We start from the raw sequence: 21,123 nt of genomic DNA, 5'->3' as shown, positions 1-21,123 counted from the left end.
GTGAGCATAAAAAAAAAATCCAAGTATTAAGACTACCATAATCCTACTCTTTACTAAACATTTATGTACATCACACTCCTCAGAGAAAAAATTTGTGCCTTCAGTGCCAGCAGCATCAGTGCCTTCTGTGTCTGGGAGCCAGACTGCTGCGGAGGTGCGATCTGCCCCGCAGCAACAGCACAGCCCCCACCTCAGCCATGACCCCACCCTTACCTCAAGCTCCAGCCGACAGCCATTACACCACTCCACAACCATCTTCAGTGGCTTCAAATGGGTGGGAGAACAAGTCTTTATATAACCCCCACACAAAAAAAATTATTTGCATATCCAACCAGCTCATAAGTCCTATTACGTCTATCTAGTACTACAAAGATGACTTACTGATCATGAACTTTACAGAACTTCATCCCATCCTTTAACTTTCTAACCATATTCACATTTCTGAACTTTTCATCCGTTAAATAACAGTAAATACTTGTGAATAGGCTATAAAACCTCTTTCAGAAAATACATTCTTTAAAACACAGCATAAACTAGTTGGTTATCCAAGATTGAGACTGTACAAGAATGGCAACACATTTAAATCTTATCAGTCCTTTTTTAGATGTTAACAAAATATCCATTTATCAGTTGAATATTTTAAATTGACTATGATGAGTTGAAAACCAGAGAGCAAGTAAATAATAGACATAGACACTGTTAGACAAACTCTCTGACCGCATGCACGAAGCTGAGGTGATTTCCCCATCTTGTTTTTGGCTTGGAAATGTAACGACTCAGAACAGAGGGACCTAGTATTCAGGCAAGACAGACAGTGGAATAACTTTAAAGGCATTTATTTAAAAATGGAATGTTTGTGGATCTGCAGCAGCAGTGGCTCGGGGTCTGAGGAAGGTAACACTGGGAAAAGGAAACAGGTTAGTGACCACAAAAACCTGACGCAGGATGATCTGCATGCGTGACTCAATATCCTAGTTTAGGTTACTGTTGATGCCCAGAGAACAAGGTGATACCACCCAGTCAGCTGAGAAGACTTAGCGGTTGCCGCACAGAGAGTTCCAGACACCGAAGATTTTAGGGACACAGAACTGACAGGAGAGCAAATCCATGCAGATGATGGAAGGAAGAATAATCCAGAGGGCGATGTCAGGGAGCAGATCCAGGTTCAGTCCACAAGAAAGCAAGTTTCCTACGACAGGTCAGGCAAACAGGGACAGGCAGGCTCAAAGGTCCGAAGACAGAAACAGGTCAGGATCAGGCAATCAGAACACTATAAGTATTGAAAAACTAGAAAAACCCTCATCAAAGGCTCGAGAATAATCTGGCACTGATGACTGGGAGCAAGCACCTTAAATAGAGGCAGGAGCAGGTGGGTCAGATGAGCAGTGATGGGAGAACTGAGCAGAATTGGACAGGTGAAATGAAACGAGCAATTAAGCCAGTCATCAATGCCAAGACCATGACAGGAAATCCCTGCATCATTTCAGGTACACAAGTCCTTACCTTGATCTGTTTACTATTGGATAATTTTAAGGATCAGCTAGCAGATTTTATGGTTCTCCCTTTTGGTTTTCAGTTATCAGTTATTCTGATGTGTTGATCTTTGGTTTATTTTCCATTTTATGTATGTTTAAGCAGTCTGGTTGCTCTGTGTTGTTTTGACCTGCTTCTTCAGTGTTTTCTAAAGCTGTCCTGTTAATTGCATTGCTTTCTTTATTATGCTTCATTTCTCTTTATTCTGAACATCATGTTATGAGTTTACTATTTGTTATAGTAACTGCCCCGTTTAACATTATTTTAAACTGGCAAAATAGATAATGCATATTTATTTTGAAGTAATTCTAAGTAGCTCACAATTATCTATGTGTGTAGGGTGAAGATGATGTGCCTCCCAGACCTCCTCTACCTCAGCTCTACAGTCCAGAGGAACATCCTCCCGCTGTGCCGCCATTGCCCCGGGAGACAACAGTCATCAGGCACACTTCTGTTCGAGGCCTCAAGCGACAGTCAGACGAGCGAAAAAGGGATCGGGAGATTGGCCAGTACACAAACGGGGACAGTAAGGTATATGCGTTTTATCTTTGGTATTTGGGCTAATGATATTCACAAAATTTACGTGGTTACTTATGACCATTCATGTATCCCTAAGGTGGAACTGCGACCTTTCCTGAGTGATCCAGAGCTCATAGGATCTGGGGACAGCACCAGTCACAGCAGTGTTGTAGCATCTGGGCACCAAGGAGGTTACCAGACATTACCAAATAGAGGTAGATGAGTAAAAGTGCAAGGCTAAAAGATTCTGTTCCAACTTGGGTGTTGTCTTTATTTTTTTTATCTTATAATTTGAGTAAATAAAAATGTTTAATTATTTGTATGCTTCCTTTCAGGAGTGTCTAGCTCTTCACTAAGGGTGAATCAGTCTTCAAGTATCTCCTCATATGTGACTATTCGAAGATCAACTTCAGTAGCTGGTGTAACGGTGAGAGCATGAAGGAAATTCCTAAAAAAATTACAAAATAAAAAGCTTGGGTGCTGGGGTAAAATTGTGTAAGTCATTTTCAGAGGCCTTAGTCTTTGACACGGATCCTGGTGTGTTGTTTGCTGCAAGTCTTCTCCCCCCTTTCTTATCCTCGTTTCCAATTGGCTGGCTTTCAAATAAAGGGTGCTGGGAAAAAAAATCTTTAAAATAAGCCCTGTGTTCAGCTCAGAAAACCAAAAATAAATCCTTACATGTTGGACCAGTTTTCTCTACATAAACTAGATGTTATAGAATAAGAGGGAACTTCTCATTACAGACGAGCCATCCTACAGGGGAGCCACATGGGGAATGTTTGCCTAGTGGTTAGAGTAGTACACTTTTGCTCTGAGAAGGTTGCAAGTACCCGGTTCGATCTCCACAGCCTGCACCTGGCTACCTGAGCAAGACCCTTAATCCCACACTGCACCCGGGGCGCCACACAGAGGCAGCCCACTGCTCCCCAATGGGATGGGTTAAATGCAGAGGTGAATTTCTCCAGTGTGAGATCAATAAGGTTCAATTACAGCAGTAAACCTCTACTTCACTCCCTCGTGCTTGATACATATGATTTGATGTGATGTGTGTGATGCACCAAAAATCTCTAGAATAGAATATCAGATATGTATCAACTCCCAGTTACTGATTTAGCAGAAGATTCGTAGTTTAATAATAACTTAAACTTAGCTCTTCCCTTTTTTTTTTATTTTAAACCAAAGAAGCCATGTAGGATCAAAGATGGTACCCTTTTTGGCACCAAGCCCTTTTTGGGTCAGTGGAAAGAACTTTTTTTTTGGCTGAAGGTGGCCTCACAGAGATGAACAACCAATTAAAGGCATTGAGTTTATTTTGCTTTCAGTTTTTAGCTCACAGGGAGAAGCAGAGACAAACAGAACAGAAAAACACGTCCCCAGGCAGAAATTTAATAAGACCAGTTAACCCAGAAGTCATGTTAGGTTAATTGGGGGACCTATACTCTTTGCATTCAGATTCTATGCATAAAGAACCCAGACCAGGATTTCAACCACATACCTTCCTACTGCAAGGCAACAGTTTATGTTATAATCTTCAATTTTTTGTACGTATTTTACCAATTTTTAAGAATAAAAATTGGTATACATCTTAATTATGCCCTGATTTTGAATTAACTCATTTAAAAAAAAACTGCCCTCCTTTTTTTCCAATATAACATCTTTCACTATTTCTTTTCTTTTTTTTTTTTGCTGTCTACTACATCTCTCACTCTACTTCTCAACTTTGCTTCCTCCTACTCATCTCAGGAGAGAGCAAAAAGTGCCTTGGAGCGCCTGTACTCGGGGGACAAGGTGCAGCATCAGCAGAGAGGAAAGATGAGCGCGGATGAGCAGCTAGAGAGGATGAAGAGGCATCAGAAGGCCCTCGTCCGCCAGAGAAAACGCACCCTGAGTCATGGGGACCGTCACGCATCTCCAACGTCGCGTGCTTCTTCTTCTTCGCGCCCGCTTTCGGCAGACTTTGGATCAGTATGTTACTAGAACAGTACCACTCACACCCTCATGCATGACGTCAACCAAACCGAGAGTGGAGATCAACAGTAATGCATGCATTTACTTGTTGCAAATAGATTTTCTTTGAGATTATAAATTGGATGTTTTTTAACTGTTAACTCTGTTTGTGTCTATTTAATGTGTGTTTATTTTTAGCCATTAATCTGTTTTCTCCTACTAAGGAATATTAGCATCATAGAAATCTGACACTATGATGATACTGTAGTTCTCACGCATTCAAACAGTTAGGTCACCTCAATTTTCTACTTTTGCTAAATGTTAAAATATATAAGGTTTACATGAGGACAGATGGTGCCTTGTAAAAGTAATACCTCTTGCACTTTTGCATACAATTGTCTGATAATGTCTTAGTGGAAGCAAAATAGCTTTTAAAGAAAAATATAGATCTGAAAAGATTGGTGTGCATTTGTATTCATTTCCCATCCCTTAACCCTGCTTTAAACATTTTAAAGCTTTATTTCTGACAGCTCTGGTGTGTTCCTGAAAAACCTCTATAGAAGGGGTGTTAAACTCCAGGCAAGGCAAGTGTTCTTTAACTTTAAGATGGTTGAATCCCAAACCGCTCATTAAGCACTACCCCTTAACTATTGAGTGTCAGTCCCAATGAAGTCTCACTCGCAGCTGTGCCTTGATTAAAGGTGAGGGTGTATAAATGAGAACGGGACGCCTTCTTCCCTCCAACGGAAAAGGAAAGCAGTCTTTGCTATGGCAACACAGTGACGCCCCATTTCATTTTCCCAATTACCCTTTTTTCTTATACAGAACTTGTGATTTTTGACCATGTGATGAAGATGGTGGTGACAAACTGGTGGAACTTACATTTAAATGCAGGTGTTTCATCCATCATCAAGCCTTTGTTACACCTGCTGTGAAATCCCAGTGAGCCCGCACTGATGCAGACCCACTATTTGAGGACTGAACATTCCCCGCGCCCTACCCACTACAGGGTTTGGGACGGCACTTGTGGCGGACCTTCTGTGGGAACACATAAACGGAGGGCTATTGCTAAGGGGCTAGTTTGGGATTGGGCCAATATGTCCCTGGTCCAACACACCTGAATCAAAGGACGGAATTACTTCCTCAGCATGCAGCCAAGTCCTGCAGTCATGCTAAAAAAATTATTATTTGATTCAGGTGTACTCAAGCGGAGATGTATCTGAAAAGTTCAGAACACCAGCCTTCTAGCAATGGAGTTTAACACCTCTGCTGTGAGACATTTAGAGGCTTAATCCTAACTCTCAGACAGTCCTTATTGGTTTTAGACTAAATGTCAACAATTTGTTATCCAATTTTGCAGTAAATTTGTTTGCTGATTTCAGAAACCAGTTTGATGCATTAGGAGCATCAAAATAAAGGGGTGCTAAGTCCCAATTCTTAAAAACGTTAGACCCATTTGTCCTTGTTTGCGCACTTTTTGATAAAATACATTCACCTGTAAATGTAGTTTAGCAAAATAAAAAAAAGAAGTAATATCAAGGGGTTATATTCATTTTGCATGGCATTGTGGATACCTATGTCTGTGTACAAAATGGTATTTCATTACACTGTTGCTAGATAACATTTAGAAAGTGTTAAATAGGTTTTATTGAATTATGTGAAATAGATAACATTCTTAAGATAACCCTCTAACTATCTTCAATAAAAACATTTAGTGACATCCATCACTTTAACAAGCTCCTCCTCTTTTTCCTCATAGATTTTTTATCACTTAGATGTAACCCATAGTATCATGCCTCTACTAACTCTCCTGTCATCTGGGTTCGGGCAACTACTCGCTTAAATATTTTATTCTGACAAACCGGACTTTGGCTCAGTTCTTCTGATAACTTTTTAACACCTGTCCAGCAGCCTCTAAATGTCTAAATGTATTCAAAAACAGAGCTAAATTCTGGTTGAGTCCAATTTAAGTCTGTTTATATAATCTGTTATATCATTTTCTTCTTTTAATTCAATTCAGTGTCGTGTGACGATTATCCTCAATTCATTAATCATTGCTCTTTTCATTTAGATATCATTGCCTTTGGTTTTTTAATTAGCTACCATTACATCTAAGGCCTCATTGGTGTTATGCATGCATTTCTGTCTGTCTGTTTGTCTGTCTGTCTGTGAAAAGAGAAATCAAGTAAATATTCACTAGGTAATATTAACAAATGCTCCAAAATACACATTTAACATCACTCATTTCAATTATAATTATAACTTTTTTATTTTCAAATGAAAACAAAGATGCCTGGAGTGATTATAAACTGTGACCTGTGTCCAATTTCTCAGTCTTGCAAATAAAAGCGTTTTATAGAATCAGTGTTTCTGTCCACTATATCCGTTTGACAGTAAAATGTAGATTAACTGTTTTCTTCATGTCTTTATTTGGTAATTGGAAGATATATTTTTTTTCTATTTCTGATATATTATTTAAAATAAATTGTGCTTTATAAATAATTTACATTTCCATGTTTTATTTTATTCAGTTAACTTTTGTTTTCCATAAATACACAACAGTCTTGTTAAATAAAGTTTCTCTCAATGTTTATTTCTGAATCAGTTGTTGCTCCCCTTCTCCCTGCCCTAATGTTTGTACCGTTTTGAGAGCTTTCACTTCCATATTTGCATGCATACTCATCTATGCAGGTGTTTTTTGATTGCATCCTCGTAAATGACTATTATCAGTTTTTTAAGATCAAGTAAGGCCTGATGTGCTGTACAAAATGTGTTGACTGATTCTGTGCAGCCGAGCAAAACGGATAATTTTCTTTTTAAGTCAGTGCGACCCGAAGACAGCGGCCAGTGATTTGTTTAAAACTCTCTTTCTTTCCTGTCCAGTGGAAGAGAGAGCAGGAGTTTGACCTGCAACTACTCGAGCGGGCCGTTCAGGGGGAGGAGGCTCAGGCAGTTAGGAGTGTCCAAGGGGAGGAAAGACCCCCTGAGCACAAAGAGAGACCCCGCTCACACTCTGATGAATGGCTAGCCTTTCACTCTACAACAACAACCCCTCCCACACATGAGGCTGACCTGGAGACCCTGGAGTATGACCTGGACCTTAACAAAGAGGTGATAATTTATTTTTGATTTAACATTAAAAAAACATCAGGATGCAAAAAAATGTTCATGCAACTTGTTGCATGATTCCTTACCTGAAACTATAAAATCAGAATTCTGCCAAAAGTGTGCATGTGTAAAATATATACTAATATGAGCAGTTTTATTTAAAACACATGCACGTGAACTACTCCCCATGTGCATTTTGAACGTTTCATGCCTGCAGATTCAATAACATGAGAGCCAGAGCATGGGTAGAATTCTGACTTTACTTATGAAATTGAGAAACGTAGAAAGGAAAGCAAAAATAGAATAAATTAGTAAGGGTGGGATTACTTTTTCAGAGTTCAGTTAAAGTGGTTAGATTCATGGACATTTATGTAGGAATAATTTACTTGCAAAAACAGTACAGAAGGTGAACCTACTTGTGTTTTGCAACATTGGATAACGGGATGGTAATGATTAGGAGAGCACTGAATGATTAGCAGGATGGGTGCATGAAATTTAGTTAGCTTTGCTTTGCTTTGTTTGGACATTTTATCTATTAAGAAGACAATCTACATTTGGAAAATTTACTACTACATTTACAACTTTACAATGTTGGTTTAAAGTTTTGTGTTCTTAACCTTTTGGTGTGCATATTGTGTTTCTATTTGGCTGTCAATTAGATGCTGATAAATAAGGAATATCCCCCTGAGGGATAAATACACTATTCTATTCAGTTCTATTCTATTCTATAACTGTAACATTTTTTTGACCTATAAATAACTCTCTTGGCCTCTGTCTTTTAGCTGTCCAAGCCTGATAAAGTGTTGATTCCAGAGCGCTATGTGGATTCAGAGCCTGACGATCCACTCAGCCCACAGGAAGTGGAAGAACGTCATCGGAAAGTGGAGCGTATCAAAAGCATATTGGCAAAGTCAAGGTACTTAATTGCTTTCTTGTTCATTTTTACTGGTTATATTTTAAGATAATATGATGATGATGTTCCAGGGTTTGAGAAAGGTTTGAAACTTTTCCAAACATCCTGTTTTAAAAAGGGGGGCTTAAGGGAGCGCAGCTTAAAGCAAGCTAAGCATGGAGAAAGCATAGCTTAAAGCTGGGTTTATATTCGCTGCATTGAACAGGGCGATAGGGTGTGTGTGCCAAAAGTGACGCAATCATGCCGTCTCCACCCCTAAACGTGGAACCTGCATGCAATCCCTGCGTTAGGTCGCACATGTCAGTTTTTTTGTAGTTTGGCACTGACTGCGCGTGCCAGCCTCGTTCCAAGTGGAAGGATATAAAGTTGTTATCCACGGACAAGCTTGCCTGTACTGACATCAAATTTGCAGAATGTTCAAGTAGAACGGTGTGGTTAATGCAGTGTTGTTACTGTTTATTCAATTACTGAAAACAACCTCCAGGGGTGAGTTAACTACCCAGTATGCAATGCGTTCAGCCTTTATTTAGTAAAACGGGTTTTTTTTATGTTATTTAAAAAAGGTCCATATGGGCTTCACATGGGGGCTGGTTTCCACATCGTATAAATGCAGCAGGTGACCCTACCATTTATTCCACTGTATGTTTCTGTTCAGCTACCATAAGCACACCTACTGTTCTTCAATATTCATAACTTCTTAAAAACATAATACTGCACTATGCCATTTTGGAAGTAGTACGTCAACTGTTTTCTGCATTTCCACTTATTTCCATCACTGCTGCTCTGTCGTTATTGTGAGTATTGCTACTACATCCACGTCAACTAATGGTGCGTTCACACCAAGCTCGTTTTGGGTGTCAAAGTGTCGGATTTTTTAGCAGAGTGTATTGGAGACGGTGTTGGGAGGTCCAGCAGACGCGGCGCATTTGAGCGTTTTGGAGTCTGAGCATTAAATGCTGGAGTTCAGAAATTGAACTTTTGCTTTTCAGTTTCTGCAGCGATTATCTCCAGGAAAGCCTTTCGCTTTTCATATTTTTTGCTTAACAACAATTTAACTTCCATCTGATTTTTTAGATCAGGGTAAGCGGTTGTTTCAAAAAAAGGCTTTTCCAGATGTTTGGATTTGTAATTTTTTTGTAATATGTTAATATAAGTGTCTGCAAAGCTCCTGCTGCTTGTAAATATGTGTTCAAATATAAATACAAATACAATGAAATTATGAATACAAAATAAAAATACACACACTCAAATCTGATAATTATGATTTAGAAATGTTTCCTACGCATGCAAACTATTAAATCACATGAAACACACAGACAAAAGGACAGCTACCCACAAGTAAGGATGCAGGTGCCCAAGGTTTTTGAGAGATTTTATTCTTTCAAAGAGCTCCCAGATTGAAAAAATATGAAAAATTAATGAATTAAAAAAAATGAATTAAAATGAGTTTGCCTGATTTACAGTATGTAATTAATAGCACTGTTTACTTCTGGTTTTCTTTCCGTTGGTCAGAAGACAAGAAATTTGTTTTTGTTTCTCAAAAAGCATTTGGTTCGGAAGTGTATTGATGGTCCTTAAGTACGGTGGCCAAGAAGGGTCACTTAAATACAAAAGCCACAACACAACAACAGCCGCAACACAACAATAGCCGCAACACAACAATAGCTGCAGCACAAAACAACAATAGCCGCAGCACAACACAGCAACAGCCACAACACAACAATAGCTGCAACACAACACAACAATACCGCAGCACAACACAACAATAGCCGCAGCACAACACAACAATAGCCACAGCACAAAACAGCAACAGCCACAACAGAAACAACACCGCAAAACAACAACTGCCCCAACACAGCATAAAAACAGCCACAACTGAACACAAACAACGTCACAACACAACAGCTGCAACACAATACAACCCAACAACACCCCCAACACAACACAACAGCCTCAACACAACAACAGCCAAAACACAAGACAAAATAACAGCCATAACACAACAGCTCCAACACAACACAACAAAAGCCGCAACACAACACAAACAACGCAACAGCACAACAGCCTCAACGCAACACAACACAAACAATGCCACAGCACAACAGCCTCATGGCAACACAACACAACCAACGCCAGAACACAACCCACAACACAACAGCCACAACACATCACAACAGCCACAACACAACCAACACAACAGCCGCAACACAATAGCCACAACACAACCGCCACAACACAACCAACACAACACAACACAACCAACACAACACAACACAACTAACACATCACAACGGCCGCAACACAACACAACGGCCGCAACACAACACAACCAACACATCACAACACAACCAACACATCACAACAGCCACAATACAACCAACACATCACAACAGCTACAACACAACCAACACATCACAACAGCTACAACACAACCAACACCACACAACAGCTACAACACAACCACCACCAAAACACAACAGCCACAACACAAGACAACATAACAGCCATAATACAACAGCTGCAACACAACACAAACAACGCCACAGCACAACAGCCTCAACGCAACACAACACAACCAACGACAGAACACAACCCACGCCAAAACACACCAGCCACAACACATCACAACCAACACAACACAATGGCCGCAACACAACACAACCAACACATCACAAGGGCCGCAACACAACACAACCAACACATCACAAGGGCCGCAACACAACACAACCAACACATCAAAACAGTTGCAAGAGAACCAACACATCACAACAGCTACACCACAACCACCACCAAAACACTTCAACAGCCACAACACAAGACACCAACAGCCATAACAAAACCCATCAACGCCACAAACACTTAAACAGCCACAACACAACAACAGCTTCAACACACAATAATGGTGCAATCAGACCGGGCGCGTTGCCTGTGGCAAACACGGTGGGTTCACAGAGAATTCCTATACAAACCACTGGGTGAAGGGCAGATAAGCAGCCAGCAAATTTCTACCGATAGCTTAATAATCCTATGATTCAGATTTTTCTCTCCTTTTTCTGCCTCCTTCTCATTCCTTGGACAGCGTGCAGAACATAGCCTCAACAGTGTCTGTGGAGAAGCCTGAGGTGGGATCAGTGGCACTGGACTCTGCTTTGCAGGAGCAGGAGAGGATCATCACCATGTCCTATGCTCTCGCCTCAGAGGCTTCGCTCAAGAGCAAACTTGTTGCAGGTTGGTCACTTTTATTAGTCTAGTTTATTGTCTGGAACCTGTTTGTAGGTGTTGGCTGCACATCTTTGCACTGTAAAAAATTACAGCACAGAGATATATACTGAAACAATAAGCGTGAGTGTCTGAAATATAAAGTGAAGCAATGCTGACAGTTTCAGACAGTTTTTTCCCCTGCCATGAAACTTGCATTTAGTGTAGAAGGAATCAAGAGCGAAAAGGAGCCTTTCAAGAAAACTGGATTGATAAGAGAGGCGTAAGGTGCAGAGTCAAGCAATAAGGCTGTTCATCTTCTAATAAGTGAATATTATTTCTTATTACAAGTGCAGATAGTCCCTAATTGCAATCTGTGTAGAATCTCTTAGACAGGGGAGGAATTGCTTGATGAGTCCATTTTGTGCGCTGATCAATGGGCCCAGTCAAGCTCTACTCTCCATCTGCATGCTGCTGCCGCCGCTTTGAACATAGCTCTGAACCTGCATAAAAGACGCCACGCTCACATCTTATCTCTTTCATACTCTGCAGCAGACAGGCGAGTTAATTTTCACTCCCGCTGCAGCAGATTGTCAGTCTGTCTGCTTTACCGGCACATGCGTGCACTCACACAGACACAACTAAGCACGCATATATCTGTCACACACTGTAACACTCAAGCTGTCAGCGTGTGTGGAAGCTTAATATGCACAGTGAAGCAAAGTCAACAATTATAACATTATTTCCAGCATAGAGAAATGCCAGAGAATATAACCGGTGGCATCTTGTCAGCGCGGACTGAATCAATGACTTTTTCTGCCTTTGGTGTTAAAGTGAGGTCTGTTGGTGCACTTTCAAACTCATGAATTTAAAGAAGAGTCTTTTTCACAGCAGCATGCATGACAGATTTCAGTACTGCTGCCTTAAAGTAGCAATATTCATCACTGCAATTATATACAGGAGATGTGACAAAGGTTATTTGGATTGCTGAAGCTGTTGGTACATAAAAAGCCAAAAAATGATATGTCCTATGTGATGCGTAACTTGTCAGGATTGTTAAGTTTGTAGTTTTTATGAGGATTTAATACTTTACATAACTAATGTTGCAAACAATCCCCATGTTGACCTGTATTTCAAATGCCCCAAGCAATGAGTGTAAATAACTTAATCTTATCTGGAAAAAAATGAAATGGAAAAATTCAGAGAAGGTGCTTTAAAATGCATGTATGGGGGACCAGGAGTCACTGAAAAAGTAATACAAAAAATGCAACATTTAAGCCATGCAGAAATTCTCTTTGAAAAGTGTTTTCCTTATGGTTCATTTTAAACAAAATTTTTAAAGAGCTATTGGAAATATTAATCCATCAATAAATACTACAATTTAAGAATGTGTTTTCCAATCTTGTTTTCAGCAGAGGATTATAAGTCACAATTAATAAATCTGAGTATAACACCTTTTCTTATCAGACATTTAAAAAGTTAATTTGCCTTTTCCACTTCCGTTTCCTTGTTTAACCATGCATTTTCAAATTGCCTTTTCAATTGAATTAACAGTTTACTTTATTCTTTCTGTTTAGCATTTCCATTACCCTTCTGGTTCTGAAAATACATTATATGTTATAACATTCCAGTTAATCTTTGGATAAAACCATCTTTCGCATTAATTAGACAGCCATATCTGTATCACAACACAACTGCTAGTGTAGGAGGTGCCAAAATTGTTCAATCACTGTTTGAACCACAAATGGTCCTCATACATAATCTTATGTATGTAGTATTTTGTGTTTTCTTGATCAAGTAATTGTAGATAAAGTTCGTACATGGAGAATCAAGCAGCAAGGAACATTTGAAGCAGCACAAAAGATAACTCACTTTAGACAACTATATTAACAGTGCAAGTGTTGATGGTTTAAAAATGCTGTAAAGAGACTTCTGCAGATAAGGTAAAAAAGTTTGAAGCATCCACCCAGAGCCCAGAAGATAAGTTTCTCTCAAAATTCGTGGAGATCAAACTGTTTTTCAAATATGTGGTTTCCTTTCTCTGAGGTTATGAAGTGAGTAGATGGAGAAGCAAGTCAGTACCTCCTACCATAGTTATCATGTTGTGATCCCAGTATGGCTGTCTAACCCAGGAGAGAGCTGGTTACATCCGAAAAGCAACTGTAATTTAACCTGGAGAGACTAACACAGAAAAAAAGCTGCTATTAAAAATGTTTTATTCAATTTATGCATACAGGTAACTCAATAATAGTCTTCAAAAAGTTTCTATCCAATGAAAACCAGCTGATTGATAGATAGATTGATAGACTTATTGACTCTCTGCAATCTTTCACATTGAGTAAGCATGTAGCGACAGTGGAGAGGAAAACTCCCTTTTAACTGGAAAAAAGCCTCCAGCAGAATCAGGCTCAGTGTGAGCGGCCATCTTCAGAGGCCGACTGGTTTTCAATGAGATAAAAGCACATAAAGACGCAAATGAATTAAGTTATTTGGTGCTCGGGCCCCGGCAGAAGAATTTGATGATGTGGATCAAAATACACTAGAAATGGCTTAGAGTAGTCTTCCCCTGGGGCCCAGACACTGGTATAAGTCAGTGGATGAGTGGGACTGAGAATAGTCTGAGAATGAGGGAGGAGATCAGGTGTAGGTGGGTGAAATTTTGCTTGAGCGCGGGAGAGAAATACGTTAGGCCAGGAGCCAAATGAAGGGGATCTTCAAAGATGATTGGCTTCGGAGGAGGTGTGGCCGCCCCAGTTGATTGGCTGGAGCTGAACGAGGGACATCACAGGTGGTTCATGTCAATCTGATAAGAGTCTTTCAGATTGAATTTTCTCTTGAGCTTCATTTGGTTTTATTTGATTTTTTGTGATCAGGGACCAGAATGGTCACAGAAATGCTAAATGGACAGAATACAGTAAAGAGAAAATAAAGTTGCAAAATAGGATTTGAAAATGCAAAGAAGTGAAAATGGGAAAAGCAGAATAAATTTAAATTTATTTTTATCTAACAATTGTGTTTGGGGAAATTATGAATACAGTCCCAGAAGGACATCATGTACTAATTGAGTATTACTATTATCCACAAAAGGGAAAATCAAATAAAGTTAATACAAACACATGTAATGTGTCTATTTGACATTATATGGATGCATTTTCAATTGTTTGAACTGTGAATTGTTGCATAGTTAGAGATTTTTTTGGCATTGAAAAATATTACAGGGAGCTGATGGAAAACTGAGATTACATTAACTCTTTTTTCCCCCTTTTTTTAAACTAGTAACAGCATTTTACAGCTAGTATAAGTAGTTTTAGAATAAGCCAAAAAAAAAAAAGAATAAAGAGCATTTCTGTCATAATTTTTGATAGAACCCTATAGAGAGAGGGCCTAGAATCTTAAAGGTATTTTATTATTGACAAAAGTTGAATACTGAAAGACAGATGTTTTAGTGTGCATTTCATTCATTACAAAAATATTTTAACTACCGTATTTTCACGACTATAAGGCGCACTTAAACGTCTTTTTTTTCCCTCAAAATGTGCGGTGCGCCCTATGGTGCGGTGCGCCTTATGTGTGTTGTAACTGCGACTTTTGAGACCACCTCATTGAGGAGATGATGAAAGAGTGGCTGAATGTAAGGGACCAGGTATTTTTTTCCACTGATCACCATCGCTGTTAATATGTAACTCCATGCGTGCCCATCTCACAGCTGATGTGAAAAACATGGGGAAACAAATTAACGCTGCTCGACATCGGTGTGAACCGGACCCAGCAGGTGCAGCAGAAACAGCGAGTTTACATGCAAAGTCAATGGTTGACGCGCATATAGGTGCAGCAAAAGGTCCCGCAGCGCATTTTGGTGCAGCACGTCGGGAGCGTTTAAGCATCTGAAGCGCCGCGCTTCTGCTGCTCGAGATGGAAAAATTGAAGTTTTGCTGCTGGACGCGCCGCATCAACCAATCAGAGAAGCTGATCTGGGAGCTGCCAGCGAGACAGACAGCGCTCTGATGACATATGATATTAACGCAAATGGAAAAGGCTGGATGGATGCGTGGCTGAGGCAGGTGTATGTGAGAAGACTAGGTGGTTTTTTCCACGCATCACCATCGCTGCGTGCCCATCTCACAGCCGATGTGGAAAAAAAGGTGAATCAAATGAACGCTGTGCTCGCCGTTATCCCGGGGGTCTGACAAAAGAGCTTCAACCGCTCGACATCGGTGTGAAGCGCCCGTTCAAAGTAAGGCTGCGAGCGGCGTGGGAGCGATGGATGACCGACGGAGACCACAGTTTCAGGATAAGAAGGCAGCGCCGGGCAGATTACGCCACAGTTTGCGGATGGATTGTAGATGCTTGGACTAAAGTGTCTGCTGGCTCTGTTGTTCAAGCTTTCGCAAAAGCCGGCATTATTTCTGAGGAGCTGCGCTGCACGGAAAGTGACTGACAGCGAAGAAGGGGAAACTGGCATGTCTGATTTAGCGCAGCTGTTTTATTCAGAAACAGAGGATGATGACTTTGATGGGTTTGATTAATACTTTGTAATAAATACATGAATAAAGCACAATCATACTCAGTTTTGCTCCCGCTGTATTTTTCTCCCTGAAAACTTAATTCAACAGCATCCCCGGCGCGTCTCCTCCTCTTCATCGCGGTGGCTGGCAGGTGTTTTTTCATCTAAATAATCTAAATCTTGCAGCTATATTTGTTGTGATCAGTGGGAATAAAGTAGTTTTAATATGTTTTTAAGTGAGAAAGTCCACCTGAAAACTTAATAATTGCAGTCAGTTCATCCAGATTATCTATTTCTGTCGGAGGCGCTCAGACCCCCACATACCAGCGGTGCACCGACAGGAGAAATCCTTTCGTTCACCGCGGTGGCTGGCAGGTGTTTTTTCATCTAAATAATCTAAATCTTGCAGCTATATTTGCTGTGATCAGTGGGAATAAAGTAGTTTTAATATGTTTTTAAGTGAGAAAGTCCACCTGAAAACTTAATAATTGCAGTCAGTTCATCCAGATTATCTATTTCTGTCGGAGGCGCTCAGACCCCCACATACCAGCGGTGCGCTGACAGCAGAAATCTCTTCATCAGCAGCCTGTAGGCTGGGCAGCCTGGGCTGGCAGGTGTTTTTCATCTAAATAATTTTAGCTGCAGGCACCAGGATACCGGCAATAAAAGCGAACATATTCCGTCAGCAGGTTTCAGGATTTTAAGTTAATTTAGGAGTGACCACAGCGCTGTGTCATCTGCGATGTCTCTGTCTCACGGCCAGCTGCCAGGTTTGATTAATACTTTGTAATAAATACATGAATAAAGCACAGTCATACTCAGTTTTGCCCCCGCTGTATTTTTAAATACGCAGTAGAGGTATTTAAAGGTAGTAGAGGACTTGTACCTGTATATAAAAAACGCGCCCTATAGTCCGGTGCGCCTTATGTGTGTGTTAAATACAGAAATGGGACACATAACTGAGAGTGCGCCTTTTAGTCCGGTGCGCCTTATGGTCGTGAAAATACGGTAGGTTGTTTGTAGGTTTTATACCTGCTAAAACTTACAGATGTTTGACAGAGATGGCAAAAACTTCCTGTTTCCTTTCAGAAAACCTATTCTGCTTTTCAATGAGATGCATCCCTCATGTTACTGACTAACAACCAACTAACAACTAGTTCTGTTTTCTCTCTGTTCTCCTTTTGTTCCCTCTCCTTATAGTACCACCACAGGTTAACATGCCCACCCCTACTCCCCCGCCCCTTCCTCCTCCTCCACCTCCACCTCCTCCTCTTCCTCCTGTATCCGTGGCGCCTCCCTCTCCTCTAAACAACGGGATTCACTACACTTTTGTCTAATGTGAAAAAAAACAACAAAGTAAGACCCTAAATTGCATGTTTAAAGCCGCTCTAACATTCTGGAGGAAATACTGATTGTCTAAAACTGAAATGTTTTCTGCTGTGTTGTGATTGGAGGAAACACAACTTGTCAGGGTTGGGGAAACCCTGCCTCTACTCCCATTATAATCAAAACAAACATCTGCAGGCAGTCTGCCCGTCCCACTGTGATAATTGTGTGTAAATTGTTCTTTTCTTTCTTTTTGTACTGCTGCCAAAATATTTATGGGCGGTTGATGGGAGGAAAGGTCTCAGAAGAACATGCCTGCTTGTAGCATTGTGTGTAATTAACAAAAGAGACACCTTTTGATTTAGCACCTTGACAGTTCAGCACAGCTGCATTCCTCAGCACCAATTAGCTCCCCATCTGTAGCATGGCAGCAATAAGTCAGAAAAAAGAGGAAAAAAAATTATCACTGTTGTTACTGTAAATGTGCAAAGACAGCTCGTCTCATCACACTTAACATAAGAAAAACACAGCTATCTTTCAGGTATTAAAGAAAAACAGCATCTTTTTTCTTGCCTTTAGCTGTTTCCTGTGCTCTGTATTATTGTTTAGAAAATTCAGATTTTTATTTGCATTATAAAATTGTTTAAATTTATATTCTTTGTAATGCAAAATGATCTCCTACAACTATTTGATCTGATAAGATACTGCTCTGGTTAGTACTGATCATCAGATTATATATATATATTACATTAAACCTTAACATTTTTCATACACCTTGCAGGTTTACTTAGAAAGTATTTTCTGCCAAGACTTTTTCTTTCTAAACAGAAATGAAGAGGGTATCTAAACAACCTCAAAGGAGCTTTAATCTGGAGAAACTTAATTTAATTAAAAATCAGGATATTTATACCTTCCTTAATGGTATAGTGGAGGATGTCATTTTTCCGGGTGGATCATTTAAATAAGTGGTCCTCCTAATTGTTAATCATTCTGGTGATATGTTTACGTACAGCCATCTTTCGTGCTCGTCCCCATTTTCACTTACCAGTGATGAGTCTGAAAATGTGGAAAAATTGCAAATCTTCTTTTGGAAAGTAAGCTTGTATGAGAGATGCAAACAGCAACTTTTAAACAGAGTGTGCACTTGTTTAATAGGCGTTCCTTCTAAGGAGCAGGTACATGGTTATGCATGTGCATCTTATTTTAAAAGTGGAGAGGGCGGGTCTTTTCAAAAATTTGCTAAAAATCCTCCACTATACCTTTAACAATTAAAGTATTAAAGCAATTTAACCCAGCTAACCCCAGCTGTTATGGATGTTTTCCTGGAATTTCTATAGTTTGTCTTAGATGACAAACCTGAATTCCTCCTTGCCATCAACTTTATATTTATTATATATATTACCCATATTTAGCATCAACATAGATAACTTTAAACCTGTATCTACGCATTAAATAATTTTGGGCCTTATTACTCAGTGATGATTTCTAAGTTGAAAAAAAAAAACATCCTTATAATGTTAGACTGACTTTAAAAAATGCAGATTTTAGTTTTGGTTGTTTTCTTTTCTTTCTTTGATAGTTCTCACCCTCGCTGTCCCTAAATTTGTCTGTTTTTTTTTCCTTTGTTTTTTTTTTTTTTTTGTATTCATGGGTGTGACATCCACGATGCACTAAATGTCCTTATGACACACAGTCTTTGTGATGTTTTGTGTTTCAAGTAGTACTTTTGCTTGTTTACCGCTTTTCTTCAAATTTATTTATTTTTCTCATTATTCAATGATTTTCTAACCCTGAAAAAAAAAAGTTTTTTTTATTTTGTTTAAGTAGTTCCAAACTTCTTGAGGTGAAAATATGTTTTTTTTTATTTAAGAATGGCAATGAAATTCCACTGGTCTTTGTAAAGCCTTAAGATAAACAACTTTTTTCTCTTGCAGCATAATGTTCTGCAAAAAAATTTAAATTTTTTATTTTTTCATTATTTAACTCCATTTATTTAATCTGTTTGAATCTACAATCACTAGCTCCTCTTTTATCAATAATAGACATATAATTATATATTTTCTGTGTATTAAAAAGTGCTTCTCTTTACCTCACTTAAAAATGTGAAAGACAAAAGAAGTCGACCAATGTTTGCTGATCTTTATAATCAAGAAACCAAAGAAAATACCTACATTCCTAAACTTTCCTTTATCTACAGTCTTAGTAATGATTTCAAAGTTCTCAAAACTTTAAACTATGAATTTTTTTTTTTTTTTTGCCAAAGCACAAGTAACATTAATAAAGTCTCAAATATAATATAACTTAAAAAATGAAATTCAGTTATCTTCATTTTGTCTGGCCCATGTAGCAGGGGTGCCATGATATGATAAATATGTATAGTAATTAGTTACTATAAATTTACCTAATTTGTGCTAAGGTTCTCCAGAATTATTGGTTTTTAATTCGCAAACCCATATTTTTATCAAGGCATTCATTTATACAGGTAACTAATAATTTTGCTTTGTCTGACAGCTTTTTTTGATGCATTTCTGATAACTATTTTGTTTGCTTAGCATCTTTACGATAAAAAATTCCTCCTATAACTTTTACAAACCTTAAAAATAATCATTTTTGTTTTTGCGTGCTGCACACCATTTAAGTATTTAGAAGGCATGTTAAATTCTGATATATATATATATTTTTATATATAGAGTAACCATCTTTGTTTTTTTATTCCCCAGCTCAAGCAATTTCTGGACACTGAGGTGCTACTTCACCAAGAAACAACTTATTTCTTCAAGAACAGAGGACTTTCTGTTAATCTGAACACGTTAAATGCAGCAATAAAAAGAAAAGTTGTAGTTTTAACTTGAGGCTTACTCAGGACTCACTCTTCTGAAGTGTTTCAAGCTGCTGAAAGCATTTTCTGGAGATGGGATGTAGCTACGAAAGCTGCTGTGCTTAATAACCGTAAAAGTGTATAACATGTAAAACTCCTAAATAATAAAACATATTTTCTACAATTTATCGCAATTTTCAATTGTACATTGTTTCATCCTATATTACTATATTTCCCTCTCTCTTTAGTCATTTAATCTGAATTTATTTTGATCAGCTATAGAATGTTTCAAAGGAAACATTGTAAATGCATCATAAAAACAGTATTTTTCTGTCATTAATATTCTTACACCAAGCTATATGAGATCTTCTGTGTACAGTTTTTGTAGCACTGCCAGTCCTCTTGGTTTATTTGTGCTTATGTCAGGATGAAAACCATATTTTTTGTGGGAAGGGTGAGCGAGTGAGATTTCTACAGCTGTCATTATTAAAGGCCTTAACACAGAATCTGAATCATTAAATTTATTTCAATTTTGACAATCTCTTACGTTTTAAAGGGATGAGTTACATCTATGGTGAGAGGAAATATTTTATGGTTTTTGAATATTTGAAAATGTGCAGATGTCAAAGATACGACAAAGATTAGGTTGTGGACTTTGTCACTTTGCTTGTTCCAGGTACACATGTTTAACATTTGCTGTGTTTTTACATTATGCCCTGCTGAGACCCAACTTTTTTCGTAACTGTAATTTGGACTATTTAAGGACAGTTAATTAATTAGTTTTAGTTAGCGCCCATGCCATTGTTGTGTACACTTTTAGATAACTAATCCCCGAAGCACAAACTTCACCCTCAACCTTTACTGACGCATCCAAGGTATGAAAAAAGTTGTATGACACAAAAAAAAAAATAAAAAAATGTGGGCAGCTTTATATTAGTCTGAGAATTTCACACAAAACACAATTCTGAGTTAAGTTTGTATATATGGTGGAAAACAGAAAAGGAAAAAGAAACCTGGGGAGAAACAAAACCTGTCCAGCAATAGATAACTAAATATCACTGATGTATTTTTATAAAATATGTTTTTCTTTTTACTACATCCGACTGTCAGATGAGTTTCAGTTTGTAACCAATGACGAGGTCAACAAGGCTGATTGAAGGATTGTATTTTATTTTGTGTTTACATTTTTTGCAGTAGTTGTAAAGGTCTGTTTTGTCATCAAGTATAACATCAAAATCCGATGTGGCTGCCTTCCAT

General features: G+C 38.8%; 1 protein-coding gene across 13 annotated transcripts in view; it reads left to right on the top strand.

The window, feature by feature from the left end:
• Window positions 1-20,378, top strand: part of plekha7b (pleckstrin homology domain containing, family A member 7b) — a 107,893-nt gene extending 87,515 nt beyond the window's left edge. For 10 of the 13 annotated variants that reach the window (XM_038283769.1, XM_038283765.1, XM_038283773.1 and 7 more), the window contains 10 exons: window positions 84-274; window positions 1,873-2,064; window positions 2,150-2,267; window positions 2,388-2,479; window positions 3,796-4,017; window positions 6,883-7,110; window positions 7,890-8,023; window positions 11,100-11,248; window positions 16,923-17,078; window positions 19,769-20,378. In XM_038283769.1, coding sequence (XP_038139697.1) covers window positions 84-274; window positions 1,873-2,064; window positions 2,150-2,267; window positions 2,388-2,479; window positions 3,796-4,017; window positions 6,883-7,110; window positions 7,890-8,023; window positions 11,100-11,248; window positions 16,923-17,059 — 1,463 coding nt within the window. In that variant the 3' untranslated portion in view covers window positions 17,060-17,078; window positions 19,769-20,378. The remainder of the gene's footprint in view (window positions 1-83; window positions 275-1,872; window positions 2,065-2,149; window positions 2,268-2,387; window positions 2,480-3,795; window positions 4,018-6,882; window positions 7,111-7,889; window positions 8,024-11,099; window positions 11,249-16,922; window positions 17,079-19,768) is intronic. The other 3 variants (XM_038283766.1, XM_038283770.1, XM_038283775.1) reach the window with 3 other exon arrangements.
• The last annotated feature ends 745 nt before the right edge of the window (window positions 20,379-21,123 follow it).

Source organism: Cyprinodon tularosa, unplaced genomic scaffold (assembly GCF_016077235.1).
Source record: "Cyprinodon tularosa strain WSP-4 unplaced genomic scaffold, ASM1607723v1 ctg197, whole genome shotgun sequence".
Classification (NCBI taxonomy): Eukaryota; Metazoa; Chordata; class Actinopteri; order Cyprinodontiformes; family Cyprinodontidae; genus Cyprinodon; species Cyprinodon tularosa.
The sequence above is the reverse complement of the archived record's forward strand: the minus strand, read 5'-3'. Positions and strand labels throughout refer to the sequence as shown.